The sequence below is a fragment of the Salvia hispanica genome, chromosome 4, assembly GCF_023119035.1.
Source record: "Salvia hispanica cultivar TCC Black 2014 chromosome 4, UniMelb_Shisp_WGS_1.0, whole genome shotgun sequence".
In the NCBI taxonomy this organism is placed as follows: Eukaryota; Viridiplantae; Streptophyta; class Magnoliopsida; order Lamiales; family Lamiaceae; genus Salvia; species Salvia hispanica.
The window spans coordinates 48383673-48405849 of NC_062968.1; the positions used below are offsets into that span (position 1 = coordinate 48383673).

At 36.2% G+C, this 22177-nt stretch overlaps 4 protein-coding genes and 1 pseudogene across 8 annotated transcripts; 2 read left to right on the top strand and 3 right to left on the bottom strand.

Annotated features, from left to right (window-relative positions):
• Positions 1–504: 504 nt before the first annotated feature.
• On the top strand, positions 505–2169 carry LOC125224575 (annotated as a pseudogene).
• Positions 2170–3511: 1342 nt separating this feature from the next.
• LOC125218523 lies at positions 3512–7840 on the bottom strand. Of its 4 annotated transcripts, none has more exons than XM_048120205.1 (12): positions 7464–7834; positions 6637–6807; positions 6430–6514; positions 5869–6062; positions 5386–5468; positions 5108–5153; positions 4965–5021; positions 4787–4841; positions 4600–4700; positions 4390–4453; positions 4184–4317; positions 3512–3791 (listed from the first exon to the last, which is right to left on the bottom strand). In XM_048120205.1, the coding sequence occupies exons 2-12, from the start codon at positions 6712–6714 to the stop codon at positions 3618–3620; spliced, it is 1071 nt and encodes a 356-aa protein (XP_047976162.1). In that variant the 5' UTR covers positions 6715–6807; positions 7464–7834; the 3' UTR covers positions 3512–3617. The 4 variants fall into 4 exon arrangements, with proteins under 4 accessions (XP_047976162.1, XP_047976163.1, XP_047976166.1 ...); XM_048120206.1 differs by having other exon boundaries at positions 4439–4453; positions 4572–4700; XM_048120207.1 differs by having other exon boundaries at positions 3587–3791; positions 4152–4317; positions 7464–7840.
• A 1077-nt stretch (positions 7841–8917) lies between these two features.
• LOC125219245 (ACT domain-containing protein ACR9) lies at positions 8918–12067 on the bottom strand. Its single transcript, XM_048121166.1, has 6 exons — positions 11829–12067; positions 11534–11752; positions 11351–11456; positions 10095–10446; positions 9511–9795; positions 8918–9349 (listed from the first exon to the last, which is right to left on the bottom strand). The coding sequence occupies exons 1-6, from the start codon at positions 11998–12000 to the stop codon at positions 9203–9205; spliced, it is 1281 nt and encodes a 426-aa protein (XP_047977123.1). The 5' UTR covers positions 12001–12067; the 3' UTR covers positions 8918–9202.
• A 2491-nt stretch (positions 12068–14558) lies between these two features.
• LOC125219535 (ras-related protein RABE1c) lies at positions 14559–18583 on the top strand. Its single transcript, XM_048121544.1, has 8 exons — positions 14559–14846; positions 16664–16736; positions 16813–16913; positions 17438–17503; positions 17578–17675; positions 17903–17965; positions 18043–18135; positions 18212–18583. The coding sequence occupies exons 1-8, from the start codon at positions 14774–14776 to the stop codon at positions 18293–18295; spliced, it is 651 nt and encodes a 216-aa protein (XP_047977501.1). The 5' UTR covers positions 14559–14773; the 3' UTR covers positions 18296–18583.
• A 54-nt stretch (positions 18584–18637) lies between these two features.
• On the bottom strand, positions 18638–21645 carry LOC125219534. 2 transcript variants are annotated; one of them, XR_007176155.1, is made up of 7 exons: positions 21536–21645; positions 21342–21383; positions 19713–20765; positions 19571–19636; positions 19298–19496; positions 19072–19228; positions 18638–18905 (listed from the first exon to the last, which is right to left on the bottom strand). XR_007176155.1 is itself a non-coding variant. In XM_048121543.1 (6 exons), exons 2-6 carry the CDS (start codon positions 21342–21344, stop codon positions 19164–19166), a joined length of 1386 nt encoding a protein of 461 aa, XP_047977500.1. In that variant the 5' UTR covers positions 21345–21383; positions 21536–21645; the 3' UTR covers positions 18989–19163. The 2 variants fall into 2 exon arrangements, 1 of the variants encoding a protein (XP_047977500.1); XM_048121543.1 differs by lacking the exon at positions 18638–18905 and having other exon boundaries at positions 18989–19228.
• Between the last annotated feature and the right edge of the window lie 532 nt (positions 21646–22177).

Consider the following 22177-nt stretch of genomic DNA (forward strand, 5'->3'; position numbering starts at 1 on the left):
TTTTAAATTATTAATACAGATTGGAGTCAGCTAAAACCTTATATTCTCTCGTACTTTACATTTTCTTTGTCCGTCTTATTTACTCTCTTCACTTTTAACTTTTAATGCATCAATTTCGTAAATCTCGTACCCAAACAAATGCCTCAACTATCTCGGGACGGAAGGAGTATAAATGTATAAAGTAGTTAGTAAATACTCCTTCCGTCCCATGTTACTTGAGACGTTTCTTTTCGGCACGAAATTTAAGAAAGTTGTGTTTATTGAGTTAAATAAAGTAGAAGAGATAATAAAGTAAGAGAGATGAGAGAGGGTAAACTAAAAGAAAGAATAAAGCAAGTGTGATTAGATGTTTTGTTTTTAGGCAAAGAGAGAAATGACTCAAGTAAAATTTGGGACAATCCAAAATGTAATAGGACTCAAGTAAGTTAAGACGGAGGAAGTACATGTTTTCATAAGCTCAAAGCGTCATCAAAATTCTCTGAAATACACTTGTTACACAAAACAATGAGTGGGATTTGGGAATGAGCTGGAATCTCATGAAGAGTCATTATGAATTCTTCATACCATTCCTCTCACTCGTTTTCTGTATATAATCTCAGCCGCCAAATGACATTCTTTTCTGCTTATCCCAGAATCGATTTCGCATCTTTGCGCACGCCCGATGATGCTGTCACTCTGTTTCGCGGCCACGCTCTTCTGTGATTGAGTTCAGCAAATTGTCGAGTGCTGTGGTGAAGATGCAGCAATACCACGTTGCCCTTCACTATTGCCATCGATTGCTTTTGTCGGCTGAAAAGACCCGAGTTCGGGTTTGCAGTTGTAGGCAGTTTTTTCAAGCGCGGGCTCGAGCCTAATGCGGTAACCTTTACCAATCTCATCATGTTGATCGGAAAGATCCCGGAGGCAGCAAAATTGCTGTGGAAGTTGTCGGTAGAACAACTCTGCGAGCCCAATGAACGAACGTATCATGTTATGATCAACGGGTTATGCAAAGCAGGTCGTACTCACGAGGCGCTTCAATTGCTTAGTCTACTGGAAGGAGGTAAATGCAAACCTAATGTTTATAATTACAATGTGGTTATTGATGGTCTATGCAAGGATGGAAAGGTAGACGAAGCTCTCCACCTCTTGTCCACTCTCGGGATATCTTTAATTCGATAATTGAGGGGTTATACAATCTAAGTAGACATAGTGAGGCTTTAGACCTGCTAAATATGATGCTGGCTAATAAGGTCTTTCCAAATGTGATTACCTATAACATCAGTGTGGTTGCATTGTGCAAAGAGGGAAGAATGGAAGAAGCAGAGCAGATTTTGGTGATTATGAAACAAACAGATATCCAACCCAACATTGTCACATATAGTGCATTAATGAATGGTTATTGTATGGTAGTTAACATGGTAGAAGCTGAAAATATTTTTCAATTGGCAGCTAAATCCGGCATCAAGCCTAATATTTGATGAATGGATATTTCAAAACGGGACGATGTGATGAAGTTTCACGTCTTTTTGCCATGTTTGGTTACAATGGGTTGGAACACGATGCAGTTTCTTATGGAATAATGCTCCAAACCTTATTTCGTCGCGAAGATGGTTTGAATCTGTTCAAAGTTATGCAGGTCACAACCAGTGCCGCCTGGTATATATAATTACAATTTCTTGTTGGATGGTTTGTGTAGAGCTCATCGTATTGCCGAAGCATTATCCATGTTGCAAACCATGGAAGACAGATGCATAGTTCCAAATATAGTAACGTATAATATGCTCATTGATGGACTGTGCAATGATGATAAAATATCACTAAGCAAAGGATGTGTTTGATGAACTTCCATCCAAAGGTTTGCAGCCTGATGTTATATCGTATAATACTCTCATTGGTGCACTATGCAAACAAGGTAAAATTGACGAGGCTAAGGATTTGATGACACAGATGGTAAGCAATGGTTGCTTGCCTGATTCCGTGACATACAATGTTTTCCTGCACGGTCTTCTCAAGTGGAATGAGATGCACGATGCAATTCCAATTTTGGAAGAGATGAATTCAAGGGAATTCAAACTCTGCGCCACCACTTTTTCAATGCTGATTGAACCTCTTGAAAGGGGAGGTAGGAATAGTGTTCTTTTTGAGAAGGTCAAGAAACTTGTACCAAAGGACCTAGTATTTTCTTGATAATTAAATCTATTTTCTATGCATATATTTTTTAGAACATTAACTAAATAAAATACTTACAAATCATTATGAAACACATACACATGTCACTGTACACATTACCTAAGCAACATCATTTCTTCTCTTGCTTATTTTTTTGGCCTGTTTCTTCTCTGCACATAATTTTTTGCGTTTGAGTTTCATTTTAAGCATTTTAATTCTTTCTGCACCTTATGGTCCTACTCTTTGAGTTGTAAGGTTTCTCACGAGTTGATAAATCGTATGCCAGGAAAAGACGACAATGAAAAGGAAATATGATTTACTCTCCATATGAATTTTATATGCTTGTAATAACTTAGAAATGAACAAATCATAAAATAAGTTGATAACCAAACCTGATTAAGATGCTAAAAGCATAACAAATACCATACACATTAATGAACAGACACAATAAAGATAAATTCAAAGATGGTAAACTTCCAAGCTACTCCCTCCGTCCCGCAATAAGAGTCTTATTTAGTTATAACACGAGTTTTAAGAAATATAGAAAAAGTGGGTTGAATAAGTTAGTGGATTAATTTTATAATAAAATGTGAGCGAGATAAGTTGGTGGAACGTGGCAAAGTGAAATATGACTCTTATTATGAAGCGGACCGAAATGGCAAAATATGACTCTGGGACGGGGGGAGTAGTTGCGTTATTTGTGTACATGAATATTTATTTAGTTATTGCTAATTAGTTTTGGCAATAATCTTTGGTTCATAGGTAAGTCTATTTGCATGACTCTCTAAAGTCTTCTGGCATACGATTTGCTCCATTTATTAGGAACTGTATTTGTTGACAGATATTGATCTTTTATGACATTGATGCACGTTTTTTACTAAGATCTGAAATTTGAATTTTCTCTCCAAGATGTTAGCTAACAGATTTAATATTCTCCCACAGATTTAGTGTTATTACACGACTGACATTTCCGTTTCAGATTGATAGCTTTGAGTTTACATCCCATCAGAAAATAAGAATTCTCTTATAAGACAAAACTAAAAAGAAAATAATGCATACTCTTATGGGCCCATGGCGTATTAGTTAATCTAGTAAAACATTGGTCTATACTTTTTGAGCCTTGCGATCAACACAATTTGGATGATTTTTAACTAATCTGACAACTCCCTATCATGCCATATATCGTCTCAATCTTGTATTCAAATATTGCAATGCATGCTGAAAGAATTACACAATATACTCAAGAATTTTTCATAACAGTTGGCGCCAAAAAGTGTTCAGCCAAGACTGTGCTTTAATCAGAGAGTCAAGTAAGCCAATAGAGCTCCATGAATATGTGAATTATTTATATTACCAACAATTTGCCAGAAAATGGAATAAGATATATGGGACGTAATTTGAGTCACATTTATCCTTCCACATACACAACTACACATTGCACAACACAACATACTAAATTTCACTATCTACGATGTTTTCGGTTCTGTCAGTCTTTCCCAGGTAGAAAATAAAAATAGCAACACAGAATATAGGATAGCTCTTACACAAGAACATACGAAGTTCCAACAAGAAGAGGGCCAGTACCATGGATAAAGTAGTCGAAAGAAGAGACTGATTACATGTCTCGGATATCTCCCGACCTGCAAAACACCCACAATATACATATTTAGAAATAATTTCTCACTTCATGAGATCATAGTGGATGTAGACGACCCCAAACTTGTTTGTTCTCCTAGAACTTAATACTGTCTTGATAATAGAGTAGTTTTCTGGGGAAGACGTTCAACAGATCACCAAGCATTTTCATAAGTTCCAGTTCTAAAGTAGTACTTAATTGCCTTCTCTAGTTCAAGTACATTTTTTCACACTTTCTGCTCATAGAGCCTCACTTCCATGACTTAATTCAATCATTAAAATGGTGACAGTATATTCAAGTACTTGAAGTCTTGAAGAAAGCATGCTATTTTCAAAACTGCAATTAGGAGAAGAAACACATGTACCGTAGATATCATATGTGAATATAGTGCCTTACAGGGAAAAGAAAGTCTAATGCATCCCACGCTGCATGACGAACATCTCTTGTCGGGTACATGGGACCACCAGGAGATGTGAAGTTATATAAGCATGTTTTTAATCTTGTACTTGTTGCTACTCTTATTTCTAGGCCTGTAGTGATTTTAGTAAGACTTCGAAAATCAAAGTGTATGTGGGTATGCCTGTGTGTGGATCGGACAGTACCTTGAAGAACTTTTATATAAGATAAGTAATGAAGAAGAACCGGCTCTACCTTCAATTCCTGGAGCTGGCAACAGGATGAACAATAACAGTTGAGATATTGTGAAAGTAACAAAGCAGGTTTGAAAATGGGAAATTCTTTTGGATGATAATGAAGACGACCCATAAGAGTGAAATAATCAGACCCTGGTATCTCATGATCTTATCACACACCTGACCCGCTAGTTCACCGACAAATATGTCTGCTGCACCACCAATCAAAAAAGCATTTGGAAAATCTGGGAATTGCTTCAAAAATATTTCAAGCCGATCATCTGCAAAGAAGCAGTTCTTCTTAGAAGTACGATCGAAACGGAAGACTGGTATCCATTTTAACAGAATAATTAAGTAACGGATTTACCTGTGTCGTAGAAAAATAGGAATCTTGAGAGAAGAAGAAATAGGTCTCTCTGAGCCTGTCAAGTACGTTTAACAGCAGAAGTTATTCATGAAGCATTATAACTCAATGGTTCACAAGATGGGATCATTGTCTGAGATTACAAGAAATTCCATCATAACAGAGAGGAAAATTTATAGACCTGTGGGGAGATCTTCTTTAACCTTTCTGAGCGGAGAGAAACATCATCCAGAAAATACTACAAGCATCAAAAGCAGGAAGTGCATTAGATCACAAAACTAAAGTATTAGGTACCCAATGAAACTGTCTTGGTAAAACTCTCACAATAAAGAGACTTGAGAAGCGCCTTGTATTTGTTTGAATGTCAGTCCTGCAAATACAAACAGATACATAATTATGTTCCTTTCTTTTGAATGAGATTGAACTAAAAAGAAAGCGAGGATGTGTTGATACAAAAACAGCTTACTAACTGCTTAATGCACACACAAAAATGATACTTAATATTAGTATCAGTTTTTGGTAATCACCCAACCCACTTTTCTCTGCATAAAAGCTTAAGTTGGAAATTATATCTCATACATGGGAAAGAGCAAGATTTGTACCAGAAGACATTTTTAGCACCTTGGACTAGAGCAGATGAATAACGAAGTATGACATCAAGATTATCAAACCGAACCTCAAACATCTGCAAATGAGCTCCAAATCTAAAAGGATCAGTGAATTGAACAATAGAGATGTTTGACAAAGCAAGATTCAATAAAATAATTAAGAGTTACGAAGATACTAATTACTGGAAGAGTGGAAGGTGATGATGAAACACAAAAATTGAGTACGGACATAATCTAGCAATTTTGAAAGATAAGTACCACATGAATAGACACTTCCTCTATCCAAGTTCATCTCTGATTTTCACTCACTTACAAATGAACTTCTGATAAATACAAAACCTCACCCCAGGGCCCGGACTCGCTGGAAAACCCCAATTGCCGGATTATCGGAGAACTAACACTAACACGGATACTCATACACCCCAATACATTTAAATAATACAAAAGGGAAAGACCAAGCAGGAAATAAATACATACCCGCTTGTAGAACAAAAGACAAAATATATTAGATGCAAATGACTGGCTCCAGAGCTGTACTATTAGATCGATTATCAAATCTCCACTCTGCGGTATGCATACAAAATAATCAGCGAGGACGTCGTAAAAGCAGTATGCGCAACCATATCCATCTTCTGCAACATAAACTACATCTTCCTCATCAAAAATAATATCTGTTCCAACCAACAGCAAATAAGAAACATAATCAAACACTGGGCATTTTAAGTATTATAAGCAAAATCAACTAAGAAAAATCTTCTTAAACCAGAGGAATCTGTAAAGACATCCATATAAAATAGGGCGAAATGTACTTTGAAATTGTATTATATGCATAGCTAATACTACCAATGTATAATATTTCCCAACGAAGAGCATTAAAATTTCCCTAGATCATAAGCTGTACTCCAAATTACTCTAGCTTTCACAAGCAATGCATAAAGCTATGATTGAAGATCAATCCGTTATGTTCCCACCTTTACTCAAAAAATGCAAATTACGCGGTTGAATTAGAGAAATACAAATGCAAATTCCTGGATATACCTTTAGCACGATCATCTACCTCCAAAGCTATGTCCGCGAACAACTCTTGCAGCAAATTTCGGCTCTGCGATGGCGAAGCTAAAGCCTGTAGAAACAAGCACCATTTCATCATGATTACTGAACATACTGCGGAATGCGGATTAATAAAACCAAAAGCGATAGGGAAAAAATCAGTGGGTGTAGTGTGCGCGAAGGTCGTTTATATACGCGTTGGAGTTTCTTCTGAATTTGGAGAGCGACGGCACCGAGGTAAGCAGCTGCGCGAGGAGTCAACGGCGGCGACATTTTTATCGGAATTGTCGCCGATCATATCAAAAATTTAAACTGCTACACAGTTTGCTTTGATGAGTCAGCAATGATTAATTCATATGCAAACACCTGTAAAGATCCTTTATATAATTAGTTATTTTAATATGATCGAATTAAATGATGTTTACATGTGAAATTTATATGTCAGAAAATCTTTAGGGATTAAGCCTATTTGTGAATAAAGATAAATGTACGTAAATTAAAAGGGTAGGTTAATTATAACTTGCATTCAGATTTTTTTTTAAATCCCCTTAATTTTGATTTGTTATCATGTAATTGAATCTTTTAACTTCATTCAATTTAAAACCTGAAGTTTGATTTATTAGGCCTGAACTTTCAACTTCTTTTCTTTTAGGCTATAAATTAACAATCAAACTTGCGCTATAAATGTAAAAATGCTGAAAATTCATGCTATAAATAAAAACAAGAGTAAAGGCCAAAATTAGTCCTGAGCATATGATCATTTTATGTTTTTAGTCCTAAATTTTATCTTTTTGATTTTTTGGTCCTATACATTTCAATTCGGATCACAATTGGTCCTACACATTAAAAATCGGATCATAATTGGTCATCCGTTAAAAACTAACGGTCAATAAGTTTCATCCCAATGTTGACCAAATTAAACTATTAATTCTGATTTTTACTCCCTAATTAATTCCCTAATTATTTTTATAAATATTATTTGAAAATTAGAATTAAATAATTAAGGAGGTGGAAGATGATACTCCGAGATTGGCCATGTCGGCGGCCGTGCGCGGATACTCCCAGTCCAGATCGAGCCCCGAGAAGCCGTAGGAGCGGGCCAGCCTGATCGAGGAGTCGATGAAGGAGCGCCGGGAGGCGGGCTGGCTCGCCATGGCGGAGAAGGAAGCCTCGCCGCCGCTCCCACCGCCGATGGAGAGGAGGGTTTTGACGTTTGGATTTTTGGATAGTACGGTTGCAGTGAATTGGGAGAAGAGGGCGGTGTTTGCGGGGGAGACGGTGAGTTGATTGGTGGAGGGGTTGAGGTCGGCGAATGCGCAGAAGAGGTGTGTGAAGAGAGTGGAGTCTATGTCTGAGGCGGCCAAGCCTCCCTCTCTGGAACCAGTAGCCTCCATTGACAGCGGCGGAAGAGAGATGGAAGATGATGATATTATTTAATTCTAATTTTAAAATAATATTTATAAAAATAATTAAGGAATTAATTAGGGAATAAAAAATTAGAATTAAAAGTTTAATTTGGTCAAAATCGGAATTAAATACCTTGACCGTTAGTTTTTAACGGAATAATTGACGGAGGACCAAAATGATCAAATTTCCATATGTTCAGGACCAGAAAATCCAAAAGATAATGTTTAGGACCAAAAACGTAAAATTATCATATGTTCAGGACCAATTTTAGCTTTTACTCTGAGAACAAATGTAAGTATAGTTTATTTAGCCTTCTCAAGACTCAAATACAAAAAATGGAATTGCAACAAATATACATGTGGAGATCAAGGTGTATGATCAAATACTAGACTAATACTACCTCTGTCCTTGAAAATTTGATACAGTTTACCATTTTGGTCCGTCCCTGAAAATTTGATACACTTTACTTTTACCATTTTTTATAGTGGACCACATACTCCACTAACTCATTCCTACTCACATTTTATTATAAAACTAATACTTTAAAAGTAGGACACACATCCCACCAACTTTTTCAACTCACTTTCTATTACATTTCTTAAAACCCGTGTCGGGTCAAAGTGTAGCAAATTTTGGGGGACGGAGGTAATATCAATTTTGTATGTTAAAAATATCAACACAAAGACATAATTTATCAATGTTCTTGTGTTGATAAACTTATGTCTTTGTGTTGATATTTAAATTTACATATTGTATTGGTATAATTATGTCTTTATGTTGATAATTTTAATATACAAAATTGAAAGTTATTAGTAATCACTGTAAATTAGTTAGCGCGCTAGCGCAACCCGGTGGATCAATCTTGATTAGCGAGAACAATTGATTTCTAGGATTGTTGAACAAGATTATCCTCATAATATAACCAAATCATAGTACTGCTATTTAGTTGAAACAAAGAAAGCCTTAGCATAACAGGGTTTAAGCATCCAAAACTGATTCACAAATGCATTTGGTTTGCAGTAAGCAGTTGAGTACATAAGAAATAAGTGTGTGACAGTTGAGCATTTGATGCAAGAAATCAACATTTTCTCCTGACTAATATATAAGAAGAGACCATTGTAAAATACACTCACTGCCTGATCCAGTTATATCTACATATACATAAGAGAAGCCAAAAAGAACTGTACAAGAAATCATCTTCCCCTACCCGCCGCACGCCTTCCCTCCACCCGCACAGAAAGAGGGAAAAACTTGCCTAATCTCCCTTGCAACACTCGAAATGCCATAGCACGATTATTTATTGGTAATGAGATGACACACCAATGCTAAAGATGATGTAATTATAGAAAGAAGCTCACCAGCCCATCAGCGTCCTCCTAACCTTGTCGACAATCTGATTTCTTACCTGCTTACTTGACAACTGAAAACTGCAATTTTCATCTAGAAGGAATCTATATACCTCCCATTCACGTTCTGCAGCTGAATACCTTCCAATTTCCGCCTATCAAGCCAGAGAAGGTTCTTGTTGATATCATATTAACACAAATACATAATGTTTATGGAATCCTTTAACTATACATCATCTTGGACTTGGAGTATACAATTGTTACCATCCATCCTAGACAAAGTAATAACACAACATTCAGTAATAATAGCACTTACCAAAAACACGCAAATTCCAAGACTCTTTAGGGCAGAAGTGACATCATAGAAAACTCTTGGCCTTCCCCTTCCAGATAGTTCTGTTGGATTAGCTACCAAAAGTTCAGCATCTGGCCCCCGATTTGTGATGAGAACACGCAGCGGGTGAAGCATTTCCAGCTTTAACCGAGAGCAGATCGCCTCTTGCTTTTCTGGATCCACTATCTTTTTCCCATCTTTATGCTGAATAAATAGGTCTAGTTCACGGTAACTTTTATTCGCAGGCAAAAATCGGCCATATGATACCTAAGCAAGTACCAACAAGTGTCAGTAAAATCAAACCTTACTACACTTTTTCTGCAGTGCAGATGTCTCATATAACTAACTAGCTATAATTATAGCTCATGGCACAAACCAAATGAGAAAAGTCAATTAGAGTGATCACACATAACATCAATATCATTCTTAGACTGACAGTATTATTCTGCCATTTCTATACTACAAAATTACTAACTTAACTCTTAAGCTATATAGCAAATGAAATTGAAAGACGACTTTGTGAACAATTGGAAACAAATTGATCAGTACACAGGAAAGCTAGTAACCTGAATGGTGTAATCTTTCAATGTTCGCATAATATCATAAAGAAGACCTTTGTGATCCACACAGCTAATCTGAAGTAGAGTGTGAGCAGGGCTCAAGGAATTGTCAGTTTTTACGCTTGCCCTTTTCAGTTCCGTGATATCCGAGCTCAGAGCTTGTGAACGAGATTCATTGTCAGATAGTGTGAATCTGAACAGTTCTTCAGCAACAAGTGGAGACAGAGAAGAAACACGCTGAAGGTTATCATACTGAGATCCTGCTAACTGAAGTTCACAACTAATACAAGATTCACCGAGAACAGTGTACAACTGCTCACATAATTCGTCTTGCCTCTCTTTAGTATGCAAGAGTCCCCTGAACACTCACAGAAAGTTACAACTGTAATTTACTATCAATACCAGATAGAGTAAAACTGATTAAAAACTAAGGAGCACATATGTTTCTGGCAGAGGTACTATCTGTCGAAGTAGTAGCAAATGTAGAATAGACAACAGTATCAAAATAGTACTAGAAACCATAGAGCAATTCGGAATGTAAGTGAAACAAATATTTTGAGCTTCTACGGTCCTGCAATACCTAGATTTTGACTCAGTAGAGAAAGTTCATGGGAATAAAATCCAAAGGACTTGTTTACATGGAATTTTAAGTGACATTCCTTCTTAGTTTGTTTCGAATTAAGTAAGTTAGCAATATCATCTGAAACAGAAGGCATAAAATATGAAGGCTACATAAGTGGCAGTAGCATTATTCACTTTGTTCTAACAGCTTGAGCTTGCAAAATCAGAAAATCCCCTCATAACTTCTAAAAGAATATACATCGACAAACAAATAAATTACAAAGGCAATATTATATTACAATTCATAAAATAATAGATGAAATAGCATCAAGCAAGACTTAGGTTTAATTTATCAACTAATACAAGGAGAACCAAGTGAAGTTCAGAAGATAAATAGATGGAACAGAAGAAGGAGGTCAAATCTAGGTATTCATCAACTGAAATATCATCTATATTTTTCAAATTTGGGTATTTTAAAATGCATAAAATGCATAGTCACAGTGTTTTGTAATGTAAGGTTTAAAGTTTAGGGTACTAGATGAAATGGTGAGTGAGTTAAACCATCATTCAAGTGGCATAGTAGTTCAACAAATAAATGAAACATTAGATGAGCATTCAAGAAGAGATAAGACGGACTATAACTCTATAAGCTACAATCTAATAAATCCATACATTTCGTTGTACAAAATCAGAAACCTTACAAGTTATCTCTTATGAAGAAGAGGTCAAGAGAGCATCCATCAGGAGTTGTAGTAACCTTCACTTTCTGAATGGCATGGTCGAGCTCATCGAGAACACGAGTAACATCTGAGAAAAATATCACAAGAGTAATTACTCCAATATAAAAAAGTTAAGTTATGAATGAGACAAATTGTTTATACTACCATGAAGCAATCCCTTCCGGTCAAGGCTGCAAAACTTGAGCAAGTAAAGTGGAGAAGAGGAAGTGTGTGGCAATGGGTGGAAGAGGTAGGGTGATGGTAGCAGGGGAGGACAGATGGATAAAAGATGCTCCTTTAAATTGCCCCACCTCACAACATGTGATCTAGAATGAGGAGTCACCCATAATATTATGTAGCACCATATGCCATCAGTGGAAACATCTAGAGAGCGCAACGCAAAGTGAGTATTAAGAGATGAAGTTTAGAAGCAATAAAGGAAAGGAGATGTGAAAGTGACCTCCTCTGGTGATAAAGAGGTCGAATTCGAGAATAGCATGGCAAATGTCACAGCTCAAGCCGGTCTTGTCGGGACAGTTAACCGTGATAATGTAGGGATCACCGTGTTTCTTCCCTTTCTCGATGGATACAGCGTCATCACTGGACGTCTCAGTCTCGCATCGACCCATCATCAAACAGGTTTCTCTCTGTTGAATGCAAGAGAGAGGGAGGTGTAAAGGAATCTGTATGCTTCTGGAGTTTTCTTTTATTGTGTTCCTCATAAATTTATTAATGTGTTCCTCATAAAATTAATATGGGATGGACCCTATTCATAATTATTCATTGCACTTTTTATAGTATTATTGATTATTTATATTGATTGGAAAACAGACCCCAAATCCCAATAGTCCAATACAACAACCCATCACTTTATTTTATTTTTTTAATAATAATATTTTTTATTAATTAAACTATGAAATTCATTAAATTTTAAAATCATCCAATTAAAATATTACTAGTATATAATATGGTGGTTGTGGGACGTGTATAATGCCTTTTACAACACATTACTACTGTATTACTATGTTAATAAAAAATAAACACACATGTTTTATTGTGCAATTAGTAAAGTAAAAAAGAAAGAAAAAAATACTTTGAAGATAAATAGTATTAATAGATTTTAGAGTCTGCATTACTAGTACTCCGTAGTATTTAAATGTTTGAAACTTTTCATAAGAAATTAGTCTAAGGGCATCCGCGTCTCGATGCGGTCCCTATCTCGTCTCGACGAGACGAGACAACATCGAGACGGCGATGCGGCATGCATCTCGTCCCGAAGAGACGAGCCGTCTCGATGAGTGACGCGTCCCGAAGAGGTCGGCCTCGAGCTGGCGAGACACGCGCCTTGACGACGTGGCGTGCTCCGGTTCGTGCATGACGTCCACTCGCTGGCCCTCGAGTGGGCATCGTTTATATCCGTTTAAAATGTTTTTTTTTGTTTTTTTATAAAAAATCAGGAAGATTCTAAAATAAAATAAATTAAAATATTATAATTTTTAATTTTTGTATTTTTCAATATTGTAATAAAAATCAAAAATAAAAAAATTAAAATTAAAATTAAAAATACTCCATAGGATTTCAATTATGTATTTTTCGTATTTTCGGATGTTGTAATTTTTGTGGTTTTTAATGATTTAATGAATTATTAGTATTAATTTAATATTTCAATGAAATCTTAATTGAATTTGTTGGAAATAAAAATAAAAAATAAAATTGAATGAATAGTTAAGAGATGAGATGGTTAAGAGATGGAGGGATGCAGGTGTTGTCTCTTAGTTTAGAGATGGGGTGAAAAGTACAGTGAGAGCCATGAATAGTGAAGAGATGGGACGGTTAAGAGACGGATAAGAGACAGGGATGCGGATGACCTAATTTTGGCGAACAGCCCAAAATAATAAAATTGGTCTATTTTTTGTGGACGGAGTTGGTACAATGTTTCTACTAACAAATCTAATACTCCATCCGTCCGCATTAGAAGTCACATTTCTTGGCGGCATGGATTTTAAGAAATGTTAAGAAAAGTGAGTGAAAAAAGTTAGTATAATATGGGTCTCACTTGGATATATTAATTTTAAATAAGATATGAGTAAAATGAGTTTGTAGAATGTGAGACCCTATTATCATTTATAGTAAAATGATCTGGGACCCTATTTGTCAACGGATAAAATGAAAAAACGGGACTCCTGCCGCGTACGGAGAGAATACTAACTTTTTTTCTCTATCTTTGTTAAACTTTATTGTTTTCACATTAAAATTTTTGTCAATCATTAAAATCTCTATTGTTACTTAATAGACGGAGTAATTAAAATTTTGATATAAATTTGATTTCTAATCTTTCCATCTTAATAAAATAAAGAGGTAGAATAATTAAAGATATTCTTTCTGTTCAACATAAAATTTATCACATTCTTTTTTTACTTTATCATCTAAAAATATCACGTTTCATTTTAGTAAAAAAAATATTTGTCACGTGAATATAAAAATTATATTTTTTCTCTTCAGTTAATAAAAAAAACAAAATCTTATAAAATCTCGTGTTAGTGTGACATAATCTCGTGTCATTCAACAAATGTAACATCTTTTGTGGGACGAAGGAAGTATTTATTTATATGTATGGAGTACCAAATTGGGTAGTGATAAAATGCAAATTTATAGTACAAACTCAAAACTCCTCAACACAGCTTCAACACAGTTTCAATACAATATCAACACATTGTGAAATTTCAAGATTTAATGTCAATACAGTATCAACACAATATCAACACAACATCAATCATTGACTATCGTTAAAATTCTGTTGACATTTTTTTGTTGATGTTTTTTGCGATCTGTTGACATTTTTCAATGGTTCAGGTCATAGTTTTGAGTTTGTACAATATTTAGAGTTTTCATTTAATCACATCTCGTACCAAATTTTAGATGGAAAATATAATTATAATTAATATAGATATTGTTAACTCCATCCCGAATGAGTTTTATTTATCTATTTTGAAATGCTCTCAAATTTAATTTATTTTAGTTTAATTATTTTGAATAATAAATTCAAATTTCCTTAACTAATTTTACTTAGTAATAAAACTAAATAGAAGGGAGAGTTAGCAACCATCGGATGGTGAAGCTGTCAACTACTGTATCCCATCTGCGAATTATTAATCACAAAAGCTGTCGATCTGTCCCGTCTCTACAATATTGACCTATTGTATTCATTTTGGTTTTGTATACAATACGTATTCGCAAGTATTCTTCTTCCCCTCTCTATCTCCTTCGTTTCTCTCTCTCTCCGTCTCAAGATCTAATTTCATCCAGATCTGCCACTCATTTGTGATCACAACCTACTTCAGACCTGAGACGGACCACAGAGAACCTGATTTTGCGCCACTCCTGAGCTTTCCAACCGATTAGTCAATGGCCGCACCACCGGCGAGGGCAAGGGCGGATTATGATTACCTCATCAAGCTTCTCCTCATCGGCGACAGCGGTGAGTTTGCTCGTCTTTGATTTTTGGAGTTTTTTATACTTTTGAGTATTAGTGCTTTGATTAAAATGTTTGTTTTGGAAAATTCGTCCTCTTTTGGTGCGGATCTGGGATGGATGATGTTTTTCTTTGAAATGAATTTTGACTTTTGGCCTCTTGATTTCTAAGTTACGCTGTTGAAAGTTTTTTTCGTTTTATAAGTATTTTCCTGAATAAATTGTTTGTATGCCGAGGCCTTAAAACTTTCTATAATTGTTAAATATGTACATGCCATTTTGAGTTTAACACTGTGATTCGATGCTGGTGGCCTTCGAACTGTTTTTGGTGCTACCATATTTGGTTTAGATGGAATTAACTGAAGGTGCTTTTGTGGGGACATTGTTTCATTTTTGCCTTCTCAAAGAGTAGTAACTGTTTAAACAGAGTGTTAAATACAGCTTTGTTCTGGCTAATGTTGAGATAAGTTGCTAAATGAAACTTTGAATTTTTCATTCACTAAATTTTGTCTAAGAAGTAAACCAGTTTTGTTTGGGGCACTATTATTTCTTTGCCCAATCCTATGCATGTGAGCCGATAGGTAGTATGATCGTTCTTACAGGTAAAATATGATGCAATGTTCCGTATGTACTATGTAGGTGTGTTGCCTTTGTACAGTACAACTTCATAAGAAGTCTGCCTATGCCACTGTATGGAAATCGGAAAAAAGTGTGGAATTTTGATCGGTGGCTCTCTTTAAAGCAGTTAGTATTAGATGGTTGCATGCTCTGTTATTTTCAATCATCCTAAAAAATGTAGTAGGAGTACTAATTAATCTTACTTTAGGCCATCTCCAACCATTTACACCAAACTCAAACCCATTTTTGAGAATATGTCACACCAAAAAGTAGTTTATCTCCAACCATTTACACCATATTTAAGTTTACACCATTTTTGAGTATGTGTCTATCAAAATTTTGCAGTAAACACCATATTTGGTGATATTCCATTGAAAACGCCAAAAATGAGTTTTGGTGTATGGTTGAAGAATTTGTCTACACCAAAAATGAGTTTTGGTGTATGGTTGGAGATGGTAGACCATCTCCAACCATTTACACTAAACTCAAACCCATTTTGAGTATACGTCACGCAAAAAAATAGTTTTACTCCAACCATTTACACCAAATTCAAAATTTACACCATTTTTGAGTTTTTGTCTCACAAAATTTTTGCAGTAACACCATATTTGGTGTTGTTTCACCAAAAACACCAAAAATGAGTTTGAGTTTGGTGTATGATTGGAGAAGATTTCTACACCAAAACTCATTTTTGGAGTATGGTTGGAGATGGTCTTGCATGTTTCCTCTAGGCATGTGTTGCCATCTCCAACCATACACCAAAAATGAGTTTTGGTGTAGAAAAATTCTCCAACCATACACCAAACCCAAACCCAAACCCATTTTTGGGTTTTTCTATGGAACAACACCAAATATGGTGATAATGCAAAAATTTTGTGGGACATACTCAAAAATGGTGTAAAATTTGAATTGGTGTCAATGGTTGGAGTATAACTACTTTTTGGTGAGATATATAATGAAAAATAGGTTTGAGTTTGGTGTAAAATGGTTGGTTCTCTGCCTGATTGGCTTATTCATAACTGCTAAACAGAACTTGTAACTTCAGTTGTTTCAGAAATAAATTATACTTCTGGTGTTGTTTACTCTGAAACAGGAAAAGTATATGAAACATGTTATAATATTACTAATGAAATTATACTAGTTTTCATTCTAACCTTCTGTTTCCTTGTTTTTTTGCAAATTACCTTTCTGTTTGCTGAACCGCAGGTGTGGGTAAGAGTTGTCTACTTTTGCGATTCTCTGATGGTTCCTTCACAACTAGTTTCATCACCACCATTGGGTAAGATTTTTTAATGAAACATAGGTATGGATGAATGAATTTTCCTCTTGACCAAATGCGTGGCCATATTTTGTAGAATTGATTTTAAGATAAGAACTGTTGAGCTTGATGGGAAGCGGATCAAGCTTCAAATTTGGGATACAGCCGGACAAGAGCGATTCCGCACTATCACCACAGGTGCAATCGGATTATATTCACCTCAAGCTAGCTCATTTCTTTTTTATTCTCCTCAAAGAACAGTTTAATATATTTATATATTTCCTTATAACATTGGAGGGGTTTACAGTGGTCTAGTATTTGAGGTGATATCATGAGAAACTGTGGAGGCTATGAAAAATGATTGGCCTCCCTATCTAAATTTATTGTCAATTTCATGTTTTCTTTTATGAGTATGCTCCACAATTTATATCTCAATATTCTTGATATTAAGATATGAAAGACAAGTTGAGCTAACAGATGTACTTCTGTTTGCTTGCATTCCTCTTTTACACTTTAACATGAACCAGTGGGAACGGATACTTTGTACTTTGCATAATGTACGAGAGTTTGGGTTGGGGTAATATTTAGGATCCAAACAAGATGTGTACTTTTGTATGGGACCTCTCGATCTACAATTGTATAGTGATCTCTTCATCAATCACATATGTATTTGCATATTTATAATCATCATGCTCAGATTTTTTCTGCTCCCCACTTCCCAGCTTATTATCGTGGTGCCATGGGAATATTGCTGGTTTATGATGTTACAGATGAATCTTCTTTTAACAGTAAGGTTTCTTTCTTTCCATCATTCCCTTTTCATAATTTCTGTACTGCTATTAAGATCTGGCTTGTCTTACAGATATTAGGAACTGGATTAGAAACATTGAACAACATGCTTCTGACAATGTCAACAAGATATTGGTAGGAAACAAAGCTGATATGGATGAAAGCAAAAGGGTAATTTTCCTTCACGCAAATTATTTTTTGTGTTACTGCTAGACCATTCGAGCCTAGGAGTATTTGGAAAAAGAGAAGTGTGGATTGGTAGAGAAGAGATTTGACTCTAGAACTTGAATTTTAAAATAATTCATGCATTATTAAATCGACTGGTTTGTTTTCTATGTGACTGTAGATATGATTTTTTTATTTCCTAGTAATTGACTTTCTGCAGTCCAATGTATTAGGCTGTTCCAACCTCCAAGGGCCAAGCACTTGCTGATGAGTATGGAATCAAATTCTTCGAAACCGTAAGTACCTGTCTATTTTCTACAAGGAGAGAGAAACAAACTTCGATCTCATCTTAAGGAAATACCATTTGCTGCAGAGTGCAAAAACGAATCTCAATGTGGAAGAAGTCTTCTTCTCAATAGCCAGGGATATAAAGCAAAGGTTATCCGATACTGACACAAAAGCAGAGGTAAGCACATCTCATCGTCTGTGTCTTTGTCAACCTGAGTGGGTCGTGTTTTTTCACATCATTTTATTGATTGTAGCCTACTACCATCAAAATCAATCAACCCGATGGATCTGCTGGAGGCGGGCAACTTGCACAGAAGTCGGCGTGCTGTGGCTCTTGAATGAGCAGAAAAGTCAAGTGCAATGGGCACTTACAAGTGTCACGCCGGGAAGATAAAAAAGGGTGAAAAAATGAAAGGCTATTGTGGTGAATACTTGTGGAATTTTCGCCACCAGAAATGGGTCTCTAGTGTGGTAATGATATAGGTTCTTGTTTATTTGAGACATAGGAGTTTGAGTGTTCCTCACTAAGATTAATGCACGTACTCTACATTCAAATGTCCATGCATATTTTTATGTGCGATGTGCAGACTTTTTTTACTGAAAGTACTTGTTCAAAATTTGGTGTTTGTGACTTGTAACGGGTAATAATCGTTTAATTTATCCACCTATTTGCATCTCCATAATAATATATTCTTACATCCTTCACAATTTTACTAATAGGATTTGTTCAAACATATAAAGCTGGCATGATTTCTACAACTCAAAGGCCAAGTAAATGAACCAGAGTTGCATCAATTTTAGTTCAATCTGTCTCCAAGCCGAACAAAATGTTCTTACAAAACATTTTCAATTTTCATTTTGAAGAATATTATGTTGGTGCTCAAGTTGCATCATTGTGGTACAGAATCCACCCGAAATGTGTTGTGCTTTGAACCATTGTTTTATTTCCTGTATACAATATCAAATTTGGGAGCGCATTATTGAGTTTTGATAACAAAAACATATCGAGTATGAACTAAAATTCAGCAATCTGGGCCTCTCCAATATCTGTGGCTTGAATATATATAAATCTCAACTTTGGAAATGCATGTACAAATACAATATTGCAGCTTACCCGAATATAGTACTCGCCCTCCTCCACATAAAATAAATCGCTATACCAGGATACTTTCAAGACCAGGCTGCCTCTCAAAAGTACTCTCATAGTCAGAGGTTTAGCTCTTCTTTCCCATATATACGCTGAAGCTCGCGGGTTGCTGCTTGGAATGATTCTATTACAATGAAAACACAAAGCCAATGAGCAGCCACAAAACTTTCAATAGATGTGATAGGTTCAATACCTTTCCAAGTGCGGAAGGCCTTCTGATTTATAGGAGAGCCAGTCACAGTCTGGATTGCATCGAATAGCATACTCTCAGGGGTGCTTCTCAACTCCTGAACTATCTGATAGATGGTCTTGCCATTCTCGAAGTATATGTGGTTGTTTGGGTGCTTCGTCTTGCATTCAGCGTGCCGCTCAAACTCATATGCATTAAGTGCCTTGTGAGGATTAAAATTAATAATCATTTTGACATTGCAATGACAGAACCACACACACACACACACACACACACCTTAGAGTAGTTGCAGGACTGACAGCCACAAAGATAGCCAGAGCCTTTGATGATTCCACGAAGCTCCTTATTTACATGCAGAATACTTCTGATAAGCCACTAAAAAGAGCCAACGGGTATTAGTGAATTGGAAAGAAAGTACCTCTCTTGAGACCGAAACGTATCTCACTGGCACCCCATCAAGCATGCCAGTTGCTATCAAACTCCTCACATTGGACGGGAAGCTGTTTGGAGCCTCTTTCCTAGCAGGTTTCGACTCCGATTTACTCTTAGGTGCAGAATCAACCTTGGTTTTAGGTGTTTGAGTGGTTCTAAGATCGACATTGCCATTTAGCACATCCACCTCCTTTTTGCTAGGAGGCTCAGGAATTTGAGCTGAAGATTGTTCGTACAATAAGCTATAGTTGCTGAGCGGCCTAGTAGAAGCTTCCATGACATGTTCATCTTGAAAGCCGCCAAAGGATATACTGTTATTTTCTGCTTTATTGTATGTGTGAGTCATCGAAATAGTACTATCAAGACCTTTCCCAAAAGCCAATTCCATAGATCTATCATTTGCTTCCCCAATATCATACGAATGGCCCATCAATGTGACACTTCCACCCTCCTTACCATAAGGTTGTCCCATGGACATGAAGGTGTTTTCATTTCCACTGTGGTACGTTTGCTCCATCATCCCTATGCCATGTTCAATAGACGTATGCAACCCATTATCAGGATCCTTAACCTGATTAACTTTGACTTTTCTAAGTCCACCATAACTTATTCCCGTTTCTGGATCCTCCATAGCATAAGACATCGATAAGCCAACTGATGGATCATCCTCAAACTGTTCACCATCGATCTTTTTCCTTACATTTGAGTCATCTATCCCAGAAATGGGCATGTTTCTGTCACCAAGATTTTCGGGCGTGGGTGTTTCAGATCCAAATAGTCGATCCATAAATTGGCTTGGCACTGACGGCACCGACTGAAATCCAGATGAACCTTCCCATGCAAGAGAGCTCGGAATTGAAGATTCCAACTTGCCACTTGAACCTTCAACAGCCTGCTTTTTACTAGGAAATAAATCCGGCTCAGCAAAATCCAAGAACCATTGGCGGGCACGCTTAGACTCCAGTCTAGACGAGTTATCAAAAACTGCATCTCCATTTGTTACATGAGCACCCCCCTTGGGCATCCAAAAACCTTTGTCCTGGATAGACAACAAACATTGTTGAGAAGTACATCTTAATCATCACATTCACATCAGACGATTACACCACACTAGGATACCATGAATCAAGCTCAGGGAGGCAAACATCCTCATCATGTAAATACGGTGAAATGTTGTAATCAACTAATCATTCAATGTTTTCCATTTTTAAAACTTCAACTGAAGCTTGCACTTACAACCATAGAGAATCTGATGACATTAAACCTACTATTGAATTGGTAGGAGGGTGGACATGCCTTCTAGTTGAAAACAGACATGTTCACTAAGAAGGGCACCATATCATCTCTCAACAATAAAGCTTCACAATGTTGAACTCAGTAATGGGTTAAGATCATTTTTTTTTAATGGCTAATCTTAATGTATTAATTGTTTTAACATTTTCACTTAAGTGTGTATCATGTAAGCATACTATGCAGCAATCCAACTCCCAATACCTCCAAACTCTCAGCAACAAACAATAATTAATACTATGAAAAAGAACGCCCATTAGTCAGATATATCTAGAAAGTTCAATCATCACCAAAAACTCCTAAACAAAAAAGAAGGAAACCCTACCATTTGATCGCTTCAACTTGGCTAATCGTTAAGTCACTGCAACTGGAAAAATTGAATTCAAAGTATCAATAATGTATCAAATGATAAAAACAAAACTGGAATTCTGTCATGGAATCGGAATTTTCAGATTCAACTCAAAATCCTAGGATCGTCAAATACAAAATTCAAAAAAATTAAAAAGCGACAGAGTGAACCTGAAATTACAGTCTGTTTTGAAGGACTCGGGTGAACTTTTCCGGCGACGATTATAATTAATTTTAAGTAAATTTTTTTTAGGGTTTTATACGTATTTCATTTGTCTGTGGTGGAAGAATGCGATATTATTCCGAAGCACACTTATTTTTGCTCTCTTACGGTAATATTCAGCTATGACCGGGACTACGGTAAGGGTGCAGGTTTTGCCGTTAGATCAATCTGGATGGTCAACTTTCTATATTTGACTAGTTAGGTCAAATCAAATGGCGTCTCTTATGTGAGGGAACTTAACATTTTAAGATAGGAGGAGGAGAACTTAATAGTAAATCATTTTTAATCAATTTTTTTTTGGTAAAGAAAGCAGGCTAAGCTTGAGGAGAAAGGAAACTAACGACAATAAGAAATGTCTAACCTATCATGAAGGAGCCAAATATTAAGACCTGATGGTGGTTGATCCAAAACATGCACCCCACGAGCAAAGCTATAGGCATGGTGCGATAAGAAGTCCGCCGCAAAATTCCCTTCGCGATGCACATGGCGCACCATTGCTGAGTCAAATTTTAATCAAATTTTAGTGTTACATTTTGTTGGTAATCGGTACATGATTTCTAGTTATTGGTAGGGGTGCTTAAACGGTTCTC

What these genes read in the sequence shown, in the direction of transcription:
- LOC125219534 (XM_048121543.1), bottom strand. An exon ending in AGTCCTGCAACTACTCTAAG is followed by an intron (nt 19,497 to 19,570) that starts GTGTGTGTGTGT and finishes AATCCTCACAAG; the next exon opens with GCACTTAATGCATATGAGTT. An exon ending in GGCCTTCCGCACTTGGAAAG is followed by an intron (nt 19,229 to 19,297) that starts GTATTGAACCTA and finishes TCATTGTAATAG; the next exon opens with AATCATTCCAAGCAGCAACC.
- LOC125219245 (XM_048121166.1), bottom strand. Translation starts at nt 12,000, where the DNA reads ATGATGGGTCGATGCGAGACTGAGACGTCCAGTGATGACGCTGTATCC. An exon ending in TGAAAGATTACACCATTCAG is followed by an intron (nt 9,796 to 10,094) that starts GTTACTAGCTTT and finishes GTACTTGCTTAG; the next exon opens with GTATCATATGGCCGATTTTT. An exon ending in TTGGAATTTGCGTGTTTTTG is followed by an intron (nt 9,350 to 9,510) that starts GTAAGTGCTATT and finishes CTGGCTTGATAG; the next exon opens with GCGGAAATTGGAAGGTATTC.
- LOC125219535 (XM_048121544.1), top strand. Translation starts at nt 14,774, where the DNA reads ATGGCCGCACCACCGGCGAGGGCAAGGGCGGATTATGATTACCTCATC. An exon ending in GAATCAAATTCTTCGAAACC is followed by an intron (nt 17,966 to 18,042) that starts GTAAGTACCTGT and finishes CATTTGCTGCAG; the next exon opens with AGTGCAAAAACGAATCTCAA. An exon ending in ATACTGACACAAAAGCAGAG is followed by an intron (nt 18,136 to 18,211) that starts GTAAGCACATCT and finishes TATTGATTGTAG; the next exon opens with CCTACTACCATCAAAATCAA.
- LOC125218523 (XM_048120205.1), bottom strand. Translation starts at nt 6,714, where the DNA reads ATGTCGCCGCCGTTGACTCCTCGCGCAGCTGCTTACCTCGGTGCCGTC. An exon ending in GTCTTTTGTTCTACAAGCGG is followed by an intron (nt 5,469 to 5,868) that starts GTATGTATTTAT and finishes GCTCATTTGCAG; the next exon opens with ATGTTTGAGGTTCGGTTTGA. An exon ending in CCTATTTTTCTACGACACAG is followed by an intron (nt 4,701 to 4,786) that starts GTAAATCCGTTA and finishes GCTTCTTTGCAG; the next exon opens with ATGATCGGCTTGAAATATTT.